Source organism: Schistocerca cancellata, chromosome 9 (assembly GCF_023864275.1).
Source record: "Schistocerca cancellata isolate TAMUIC-IGC-003103 chromosome 9, iqSchCanc2.1, whole genome shotgun sequence".
Classification (NCBI taxonomy): domain Eukaryota; kingdom Metazoa; phylum Arthropoda; class Insecta; order Orthoptera; family Acrididae; genus Schistocerca; species Schistocerca cancellata.
The window spans coordinates 183,124,446-183,136,468 of NC_064634.1; the positions used below are offsets into that span (position 1 = coordinate 183,124,446).

Genomic DNA, 12,023 nt, shown 5'->3' on the forward strand with positions numbered 1-12,023 from the left:
GGTTAACACTTTCAGGCTCTTAGCATTTTCAAATCCAAACCCAATTGTCACTGTTTTGTACGGTACACAAAATTATATGATTAAAAAATATTACACAATCTAGATATCTACATCTACATCTATACTCTGAAAACCACCATGAGGTGCATAGTGGAGGATACGTCCCATTGTACCAGTTATTAGGACTTTTTCATTTTCCATTCACATACGGAGCAGCACAGGAAGAACGATTGATTGAATACCTCTAATCATGCAGTAATTATTCTAGTCTTATCCTCATGATCCATATGTGAGCGAAACATAGGGGGTTGTAGTATAGATACCACTATTTGTATAATGTATGACAATAACACACAACTGGGTACTACAGACTATGCAGAGTGGAATACACATATACATTTTGCATGTAACACACAGTGATATTCATTCAAATTTAAAATAATTTAGACAGTAATTTTCTTTGGCATTGCCAGTGCATGATTCTGCCATTTATATCACTGTAAATTAAGTCCAAAAATATCCAAAGTAAAATGTGGTACATCAACCACTAAATTCAAAACTAATTGCTAGGGTACTGACTTATGTAATATAATTATTTCTATAAATTTATTGGAACTACTTTAAATTCATGATGGAGAACAGATATAAAACAATACTTCCAGTACTATCAGACTTTGTATTTATTAAGATTACTATGGTACACACCATAGAACATTAGCTGTCCAGTTATAATGAAATACTGAAAACTTATATTTAGTTTCCAGTTTACTGTTTGATTAACTGGAAGAAGGTACGGTGTAGCATTTAAATCACACCTCATAACTACACTGGCCCAAAGAAATAATGAAGCACTAATGAGACAGGGTCGGATGTCAAAGTAACTTCACACACATACACATCACTGGCCGGTATATAAATGATTAAGAGCTGCAATTCTCTGTGACAGATAGACTACTTGAGTGCATCAGTGTTCTTTATGTTTAGTGTCATTATCAGGCCTGGTAGCTTATGTAAGGGGTACAAACAGCATCAGAGTTATCTCTGGGAAGGACACGCAGATGAGACATGCTCGTATGAGACAGCATTGTCAGCATCTGATGGAGTTTGAAAGCGAACTCATTGTGGATCTGCATTTGGCCAGCCGGTCGAATCGTGCAATATGCAGACATGTGGGGTCATTGGGTGCAACAGTGGTCCAAGGCTGGACTGCAAAGGAACATGAGTGCAGGCATACTCATTGTCAAGGTTCCAGTCAACTATGTCTGACTACTACCAGGGAGGATTGCCATACTGTTCACCAAGCACACCATAACTCCTTCACGCCTGTGTCTGCCATATGAGAACAATGAATGGATCTGTGAAATATTCTGTGTCATCTCACACCATTAATAAAAGTAAAGCAGCAGCCAGACTAGGGAATTGCCATCCAATGCTTAGACTGCCAATAACACCACAAAACAAACAGCTGCTTTTGGTGTGGTGCATGACCTGAATACATGGTCTGCTGATGTATAGCACTGCAACACATTCATTGATGAATCGTAGTTCCGCATATCCCCACATGACCATCGTCAGCGAATATGGTGGTGACCTCCAAATGGTTCCCATTCTTACAATACAGAGGAACCTCACATAGCGAACATAATTCGTTCCAGAATCTATCTCATAGTATGAAATACTCATTAAGCCAAACAAATTATCCCATATACATTATTGTAAAATACCATAATCCATTCCATGCAGAAAAGGTGCTAAAAGTTTTATCTTATTCATGCCATTTATTCAAAGAAAATTTTATGTGCAGCATTGTGTACTTTATTATTCATGGCACATAACTAATTCTTTTTTACTAGGAAGTTATCTATAGTTACCTGCAGACACTTCAACACTTGGCAAAAACGTGACACAGTATTATTGTGAAATAAATTTGTAGCGCACATAGCCACCACTTTATTGGGGGGATGATTTTCAATGTACAATGCAACCGATTCCCATGCTTCCAGCATTTGTCATATTGGGCCAGAGGATTGCTGCTGTCTCCTCCTCCTCTGAAGTTCAACTCTCCACAACTTCCTGCTGTGAAACACACTGCAACTCCATAAGCTCTTCCATGGTCATTTCTTGGCAGTGATCTTTCATAAGCTCATTTATGGCATTGCTATCCACTTCTTGGTCCATGCTCTTGGCTAAAGATACAATCTCATTGACTACAGGCTCCATTGATTCATACGCCTCAGAGTCACATTCGACGATGCACTTCTGCCAAAGCTTCTTCCAAGCAGAAGTGAGAATTCTCGCAGACAACGATGTTGAAGTGATATTTCCAAAACTCTCTGAGAGTGAGTTGGTAGCTTCAGTCAACTAAAAGCAATGCTTGAAGAGTGCTTTAGTGTAGAGCCTCTAAAGTTAGAAATAATCTGCTGGTCCATAGGATGGAGTAATGGAGTGGTGTAGGAAGGCAGAAACTGGATCTTCATGAATTGAAATTCTTCCTGGAGGTGGTCTTGTGGACCTGGAGAATGAGCAGGAGCGTTGTCCATAACAAGCAAGACATGGAGTGGCAGATTCATCTCAAGCAAAAATTTTTTCACCGAAGGACGAAACACATCATTGATCCAATCAGAAGGAACATCATTTGTCACCCAAGCCTCATTGTTGGACCTCCACATCACATTTAACCTGCCCTTCAGGATTTTACACTTCTTGAAGGCTCGTGGAGTTTCTGAATGGTCAACAAGCAGCAGTTCAATTTTCAAATTGCCACTTGCATTGGCACAGAATAAGAGTGTGAGACGGTCTTTCACTGGCTTGTGACCGGGCAATGCATTCTCCTCTGCTGTTATAAAGGTACACTTCAGCATCTTTTTCCCGAATAGACCTGTCTGATCACAATTAAAAACCTGTTGTTGTAGATAACTCTCAGAATCTATGAACATCTTGAAGTTGAGGAAGAAGTTCTTGCTGCCTTTGTGTGGGAGCTGGCTGCTTCAATGTGCCTTACAATGCTGTGGATGCCGGTTTTCCTCTTAAACTTCTTGAACCACCTGTGGCTCCCTTAAACACTTCTTTGGCCACTGATGATACTGGTGTCTTCTAAATGAGCTCAGCAAAAATCACTCTCAACTTCTCACAAGTGATGTTCTCATTAGTAGTGTTGCCTCGCAATTGCTTTCCATTTATCCATATAAGCAGCAACCTTCCCACATCACCTAGAATACGAAACTGTTGTTTATATACTCTTGCCATTCCCTTTGACGCCTCTATCTCCTTAATCTTACCCTTGTTCTGATGATAGTGCAAATATTTGATGCAGACCAATTGTATGCGCATGCTAAATCAGCAATGCTCACATCACCTTCACATTTTTCAATGATTTTATGTTTCATTTCCAAGGTCGTTTATGTTCTCTTATGGTCATCTTCTTATGGCTTTATCTTAAGTGACATTTCTACGAGAGCTATTAAATTTGCACACAAAAAGATACTGTGTGAACACAAGTTTAGAAAAATGTTTGATCGCAAGCTGCACTAAGATGGTAGCAGAAAGAGCAGTAAACCCAGACTGCAGTATGTACTAAAGGCATTGTTCATATGTCACTGCCAAGAATGAAAAGTGTTCAAATCACTGAACTTTTACCCCTCCACGCGAACTGTTGGTGATGTCACACTACATCATCATCACTCATTACGATAAGGATTGCTCAATAAGTGAGTCTTTTTTTACAATTTATTTTGCTCATTATGCAAATTGCACATTATGGGAGGTGCTTGTTAAGTGAGGTTCCATTGTATTTTGGAGAGGCACAGCAATGTTACTATTGGGCTCAGGGGAGTCATCAGGTATAGCTTCAGGTCATGGCTGGTAATGACAGGGAACCCACAGAACAGCAGCATGTCATGGACATCCCGTTCCCTCTCAAGCAACAATATTGTGGTGCCATTTCTCTTTCACAATATTTAACTTCAATTCACTCATTTCTCTTTTGAAATTCTTTATTTTATTCTTTCTGCATGATTAAGGGATCTAATATCCCACACTCCACCCTTATAAGTCCAAATTCATTTTTCCCTGGTGGAAACATTCTCCTGGGTAGTTCCTGTCCCATGATCCAAATGGGGATCTGTTTTATCTATAGAATTTTTTACATGAAAGGATGCTATCTTCCTTTAATCACATAGTAGAGCGACTTGTTCTTTGTAAAAATAAAATATGTTGTTTCCCCTTGCTTTCAGTCATGCCACAGCCTCAACTTAGCAAGGCCATGTCGGATAATGTTACAAAACCGCATCAGTCACCCATGCTGATTGTTGCCCTTGTTTTCTGTCATGTCACAGCCTCAACTTAGCAAGGCCGTGTCGGATAATGTTACAAAACCACATCAGTCACCCATGCTGATTGTTGCCCCTTCAACTACTGAAATGGTTGCAGCCACTCTTTAGGAACATTTTGTAAGTGTGCCACCCCATACATACAAATCCAATGTGGTTGCACCTGTCATACAGCTATCCGTATTGCTGAGACACGCAAGCCACCCCAGGGCATGGCAGGTCAATAGTTTTGGGGGGGATGAAAGGCCAAATAATTTATAAAGGTTTACATTATGTCTGAACTACAACACAGAACTACAGTGATCACTTACTGCAGTTGTACTCCAATTTATTCAATCTTGATGTTAACAATGACTTTCTATGGCTGGTTTTAGTAGTTAATTAGCCATTTTCAGAGGATAGCTGAAAACTGTCACAAAAAGCTGATAAATTCAACGAAGACCATGAATAAATTGGGTACATAAGGACACAGATAAACTGAAAGAAGATACTGAGTAAAACACACAATGCACAGTTGTTGTAGCAAAGTGGGCACATGATTTCTACCAGTAACTGTTGATAGTGTTTGTGTAGATTAATGGGTTAAGTAGGTCTGCTTTTGGTATATGACATCGCAAAAATAAACCAAGATGTGGCAAAAATTTCTTGGACAATTTAATGAACTGTCTCGAATAGAATGGATGTGGATTTCTGTAGATGTCCTGCTCCATTTGTAAGCATTGACATTTATCTCCCTGAAGGTAACTTTAAATGCCGTTGCACATTTTTAGCTCATTGACAATATCTAAATTCTGAAAGTTGGCATTCTTGTTCCTTCTCCTATGGTCTTCCCATCTGTATTAAATATATCAGTTCTGATACCGATCTTCCACACAGGTTTACAGCTTCATTTTTCGTTACTAACTATGAAGTGTAGTTCAAAAACAGATTTTTTTATGATGTTTCAACCACCCATTTTATGCACAATATTTCAGTTACTTCAAGTACTGAAAGTTGTGCTGCTATGTGTACTTGCTGCCTGACTCCAACCAGAATGTGAACTGCTGTTGGTCTCAAAGCTCTATTTATAGCTGAGTTTTACTCTTGACATCTAATACACTCTTTGATGCTCTATATTTCAGAGGTCTCACTAACATTTTATGAAATTCACATTCTCTCAATGTTTACCAACTCTGTTGGATGAGAATGGTTGATGAAATCTTAATAAATTGAGTGTTGGATCCCAATCCTAATTGAAATTGAAATATCCATCCCAGTTCATTATGTCTGCCGACATCTCCATTTCAATAGACTTCAGAAACTTTGCATCTGACCACAATATGTGTCTCATCTTATTTCACTTCATGATTATATCAAGGGCAGTGCTTGGTGACACCTGATTCGTATGGTTGTATTCGTCAAGTGTGTCACTGATGGTCCTTGCATCTCTCCTCAATTGTCGTGATAGTCTCTCCCACATAAGACATGTCACATTTGCACAGAATGTAGTATACAATCAGATTTTGGAAACACAGATCATCTTTAATAATACAAAAAGACTTTTTATCTTCAGTGACGAGAGCAAAATATGTTAGAACTATACAAGGAATACATTGAGGCAAATGCACTAGAAGCTGCCCAGCTCAAACCAACATGTTTCTACTAACATGTGGACAAAATGTATTGTGGAGTGGCCACATGGAATAAAAAAACTTCAAGGCAACTTGAGGCATACGTTATTCAGCAGTCCACTTAAAAGATGCATTTTAAAAAACAAAAGAATGAGTTAATATTATTTTCTGACAATAAAATAAAAATTGATTTCAAATTGTTAATATTATAAATGGAGCACACTAGCTCAATATGACAGAGACAAGAATGAAAGTGGCCATTGGTTTCTTGGAGGAAATAGTTGGCAGCCACATGGAACGATGTGGAGAAGGCATGTAAAGTGTCAGTCAAATGAATATAAATTTTTATCAATTGAGATGATATTGGGAAACCGGAGATGATCTAGGAACAAAATTGCTTACAAAACAGTTGTGCAGCTCAGTCTATAATATTGCTTTTAAGTCTGCGGAACAAATATCAGATCAGGTTAACAGGACCACCATGTTGCCAACATACACTGCTGAAAAAAAAAAAAAAAAAAAAAATAGTACACGTGGAAAGACAATGTCAATTTTGATCTGGTAATGGCACATGCCATTTAGGGGATAGGAGATGTACTGATAACAGTTTCAATGTCATCTGCCAATAGATAGCATACTGGCACAGCTACCAGAGTGCCACCTGTGCCAACCCTTTCAACATGCTGTGCAGGATGTGCAGCAACTACATCTACATCTGCATACATACTCCACAATCCACCATATGGTGCGTGGCGGAGGGTACCTCGTACCACAACAAGCATCTTCTCTCCCTGTTCCACTACCAAACAGAACGAGGGAAAAAATGACTGCCTATAAGCCTCTGTACGAGGACTAATCTCTCTTATCTTATCTTTGTGGTCTTTCCGCGAAATATAAGTTGGCGGCAGTAAAATTGTACTGCAGTCAGCCTCAAATCCTGGTTCTCTAAATTTCCTCAGTAGTGATTCACGAAAAGAACGCCTCCTTTCCTCTAGAGAGTCCCACCCGAGTTCCTGAAGCATTTCCATAACACTCGCATGATGATCAAACCTACCAGTAACAAATCTAGCAGCCTGCCTCTGAATTGCTTCCATGTCCTCCCCCAATCCGACCTGGTAGGGATCCCAAACGCTCGAGCAGTACTCAAGAATAGGTTGTATTAGTGTTTTATAAGTGGTCTCCTTTACAGATGAACCACATCTTCCCAAAATTCTACCAATGAACCGAAGACAACTATCCGCCTCCCCCACAAGCGTCATTACATACTTGTCCCATTTCATATCGCTCTGCAATGTTACGCCCAAATATTTAATCAACATGACTGTGTCAAGCGCTACACTACTAATGGAGTATTCAAACATTACAGGATTCTTTTTCCTATTCATCTGCATTAATTTACATTTATCTATATTTAGAGTTAGCTGCCATTCTTTACACCAATCACAAATCCTGTTCAAGTCATCTTGTATCCTCCTACAGTCACTCAACGACGACACCTTCCCGTACACCACAGCATCATCAGCAAACAGCTGCACATTGCTATCCACCCTATCCAAAAGATCATTTATGTAGATAGAAAACAACAGCGGACCTACCACACTTCCCTGGGGTACTCCAGATGATACCCTCACCTCTGATGAACACTCACCATCGAGGACAGCATGATCTCCTGACTCGCGTTCAACTGAGCACACGTGGGGTATCATGGGTCAAGAAGTGGCTCATGCAACTCATCAACCAACAACTCTTAGAGAAGTAAGTGAACAGGGCGAGCAGGCTTGGCATAAAATATCCCAGGACGGTATTCACCATCTGTACAACTGACTGGATGACACGAGTCAGCACTTGCATTGCCACCTACGGAGGCTACATCACACATGAATGTCGGTATTCCAGCATGGATCGATACCTGGTACCTCAGAATCCCTTGTGCTATTATCTGTAAATGTAATCATTTCATTTACTCCATATACAGTATTGCAACAATAAATAATGAGTGAACTGGACTGCAGTGTATTAAGCAGGACATCACAAATGGTCACCAGGCTTGTCTAACTAGCTGATAGTATAATAAAATTGTTGAAAAACATAAGCTGGCAAATCCTCAAATGGTAGATGCTAAACATCTCTCGTAAATCAACATATAAAATTCATTGACCTGGTTTTGAGGAATGAAATTACAAGTATTCTTAGTTCCTTTACCTTAAATAATTATGACTCCCTTGAGGTGAGTATCAGTAAAATTTGATTAACAACATTACACAGAATGGCATACAAGCAATTATTTTTCCAACATTCCATCCATGAAAAGAATATGAACAAAACTAAATGTCTCACAGAACAAAAAGTGTCCTCTGCCATTCACTTTATACTGACTCAAAAGTGTAAAGATGCAAATGTAAAAACGGATAATCAAATGGTAATTCAGTATAGACAAGCATAAAACCAGTACCTTAATCACTGCTCTATCTATGACAATCGTCCCACACAGTCACAGACTATAAAAGAGCAATCCTAAAAATATAAATCCAGTATTCATTACTGTGCTGCCTCTCACAGTCACTGTACAGCCATTAGCTCTAGGCCAAAACACGACAAAGCAAGAAGACAACGTTAACTGGGAAGTAAATCAATCAATACATTCAAAATGAAGACTACAGTTCTGAAGGGACAGGGACAACACAGGCATTACGCAAAAATGAAATATTATTGATAGAGGAACCACATGGAATGCAGGTCTTCTACGAGTATGTAGCCCAACTAAAGTGAATGAAAAATAGTTCAACAGCAGAAGAAATAGGAAAGAAGGAAAATTGGGGTTCAACATCCATAGCAACAAGATTACTAGAAATGAAGCAGTAGTATGGTTGGACATGGAAAGGTAAGGGAATTGGTTGTTGCCTCGCTGTTGAAACCTAAACGTGAATCATCAGATTTGAATTTGATCCTTGTTCTTCCAGATTATGATTCCAGTGTCATGCACTGTGGAATTTCATTAAACAGATAGGAAGGACGAAGTTGAGGAAAAAGAGATGCTAAAGAATATAGAGGTAGGTTGCACTGCAGGTGATTAGACTACGAGTCAAATACATAGATGGTTGTGATCAGTTGTACTATACATAAAACAACCTGCAAATGGGTTTATTATTTTCAGTGGTGTATTAAATGATATAAAAAGGGTTATTATTGTTGAGGAAGTACTTCAGAAACAACCATGAGTACGGGGAGAAACTTTGAGAGATAAGTACCAGGTTCACAATCAGGATTAAATACAGAGATTTACAATACTACCACTCTTTTGTTGCACATATCGCTTCCTTCTAATTCAGATTTTTGTTTTCTCATTTCTCCATGAGTAAATTATCAGGAATCTGCACGGCTAGGTGTCTAAATGACATTTCCGAAACAATAATGCTTTATAAAAGCATCGTACTTAGTCACGTCGCTGAAATTTATGCGAATGGCTAGTGCTTCTCTTCATTAATTGACAAAACAGTACTCACACTTCTGACAATAACTGGAAGAAAGGCGTTTATAAAGCAGATGCATGTCGTTGACAATAAAATATACATCGCCGGTTCAATAGTTTATTTACTTTACGTATGTAAACAATACCAAAGATCTTTCATAAGAAACCAAGACGGAGTGAGATTTCTTAGATGGGGCAGAAAACATATCCACGCTTGAAGAAAGAGATACAATCGCACCAAAAAGTATTGGCACAGTTACATTTCAGTGGTTGTAGGTTAAACGAAACATGTATTTAAGAAAAGAACCCAGACACGTGCCACCTTATATTACATACGTTACAACTATGTCCAAATGAGCTGTCCGTAAAGTAACATACAGTATTACGAAAATAAACATCGCTCTTCTCCATCCAAAAAAGTTTTGGCACACGCGTATGAATCGGAAAGTGTGTTCGTTTTCTTCACTGATGTTCACCTTCTAATAGCTAGTGTGCATCTCTTAAGTATCTATAACAGCACGTAAACGCCTAGGAATGCCTTGTATTAAATTCCGGGTGATATTAGGGGTAATTTTCGACCATTCCTCAGGAGCACTTTCTCCAAGTCGTGTTTACCGGACGGACGATTTTTTATTTGTGTGTCAAGAAGAGCCCACAGGTTCTCAATGAGGTTCAAATCAGGGCTCTGAGGTGGTGTTGGAACCCTTCTGGGGGCATTGTTCAGTAACCGCTCCCGGGTTTTCATGGCAGTATGTTTTGGGTCGTTGTCTTGCTGGAAATGAAACACCCCAGTAAGGCCCAATGTCTGTGCACTAGCGTGTAAATAACCTCGCAACACGTCGGTGTATCTCATATGATCCATTGTACCGTGGATTACAGCTAGATTTCCAACGCCGGACGCCGCCATACAGCCCCAGACCATGATACCGCCCCCAGAGTGTTTGACTGTGGGATCCATGTATCTGATATCGAGGTGCGTATTCGGCTTGCGCCGAACTTTCTTTCTTGCATCAAATCCGAACACATTGAACTTCGATTCGTCGCTAAATATCACCGTGTTCCAAAACTCCATCGGCTTGCTGATGTAGTCCTTGGCAAACTGCAGGCGTTTCTGCTGGTTAATTTCCGATATGTATGGCTTTTTCCTTGGAGAACGTCCATGCATGTCAGCCTCATTCAACACATTTCGTATAGTTTGGACACTAACCTTCTTGTCGTATGTTGTCTGAACAACCTCAGCAATAGTTGCTGCACATGTAGCAGGTTCCTTTACAGCAAGTGCGATGATACGGCGACGTTCTCGGGTTGTAAGCACTTTTGGACGTCCAGGACGACACTTATTCACTGTTGTTCCAGTCTCTTTGTATTGTATGAATGATGGCTCGTACCGTGGTGTAGCTAACAGACACCTCAGCTCCGATTTGTCGATAGCTTCTCCCTTGTGAATGGAGCAGTACCACTCTCTCTCGCAACGCCACTGAATGTTCCTTCTTCTTCTGCTCCATGCTGACTACTATCGCACAGTATATCAACATACTAGCGAGTGGACCGTCAACAACACGCAGTGTCTATTGCGTCAGCAGATGGCGTTCCGGTACCTGAAAACGCAGCAATATACCGAGAAGCCACGCTCTGAGCCAATACTTTTTGTGTGCAGAAGAGATGCATATTTACCCTTAACACTGCATTTCTTTGTTAATGGTAGGCAATGTGGACAGAATTGTAATGTCTAGTATGTGAGGTGGCACGTACACATGCTGTGTACCGGAAGGTACGGCGTTTGTAACCAGCAACGATAAATACGCACGTGTGCCAATACTTTTTGGTGCGATTGTAATTTTTATTCGCTTTCAAAGTAAGCAGTGACTGAATCAGAGATTTCAAGTCTGTATAGTGTATTCAGAACATAGATAAATGCTTCGAAAAAAAAATACGGTGATAGGGTGTTGTGAAAATTTTACGTTATGTTGTAATGCTGCCTATTTACGTCGCGAAACACGTTTTCCGTCTACAGCAAACCGATACAACCCGTAGTTGTTATGAACATACATTGTTATAAAAAAAAATTGTGGAGAAATTTTTTTGTTCGCTCAACGATGTACATCGCACATACTACGTAGATACTAGAGATCAATTTGTTTCCTTGTCTTAACCGTGTGATAAATGGCACGACAGATGATACTTCTTTAAACAACGTAATTAATGTGTAATTACAGTGATATTGAGAGCAGAATTTACCGAATTCCTTTCTGTAGCTTGCGATGATGTATAAAAGTTCACCTGATTGCGCTTGAAATCATCAATAATAGAAGGAATATTCTTCATCAAATATTTCATAAGCTACTAACACGATGTAGGTTTGAATTTGGACTGAGTGTTAAGTTTTTGGTAGATAGCTTTTTAACCTCCTGATAAAAAAAATACTGCTAAAGTGCTAATACGCCAAAGACGCAGTGTATTGTGGAGAACAACAGTCGAAAGAAACAGGATGGCAATTTCTCAGTAGTACTTCATAATTTCATATTAGGACTACTCTGATCCACGCGCCCGGTTATGCAATACATTGTATATTAATAATGTTGCGGTTTTCGTTGTTGTGTTATGTTTAATAACGTA

At 39.5% G+C, this 12,023-nt stretch overlaps 1 protein-coding gene across 4 annotated transcripts in view; it reads right to left on the reverse strand.

The window, feature by feature from the left end:
* LOC126100455 (guided entry of tail-anchored proteins factor 1-like) overlaps positions 1 to 11,778 on the reverse strand; it is a 104,714-nt gene extending 92,936 nt beyond the window's left edge. For 2 of the 4 annotated variants that reach the window (XM_049911063.1, XM_049911060.1), the window contains exon 1: positions 11,646 to 11,778. In XM_049911063.1, coding sequence (XP_049767020.1) covers positions 11,646 to 11,744 — 99 coding nt within the window. In that variant the 5' untranslated portion in view covers positions 11,745 to 11,778. Of the gene's footprint in view, positions 1 to 9,229; positions 9,330 to 9,441; positions 9,626 to 11,645 lie in introns of those variants that run through there. The other 2 variants (XM_049911061.1, XM_049911062.1) reach the window with 2 other exon arrangements.
* Between the last annotated feature and the right edge of the window lie 245 nt (positions 11,779 to 12,023).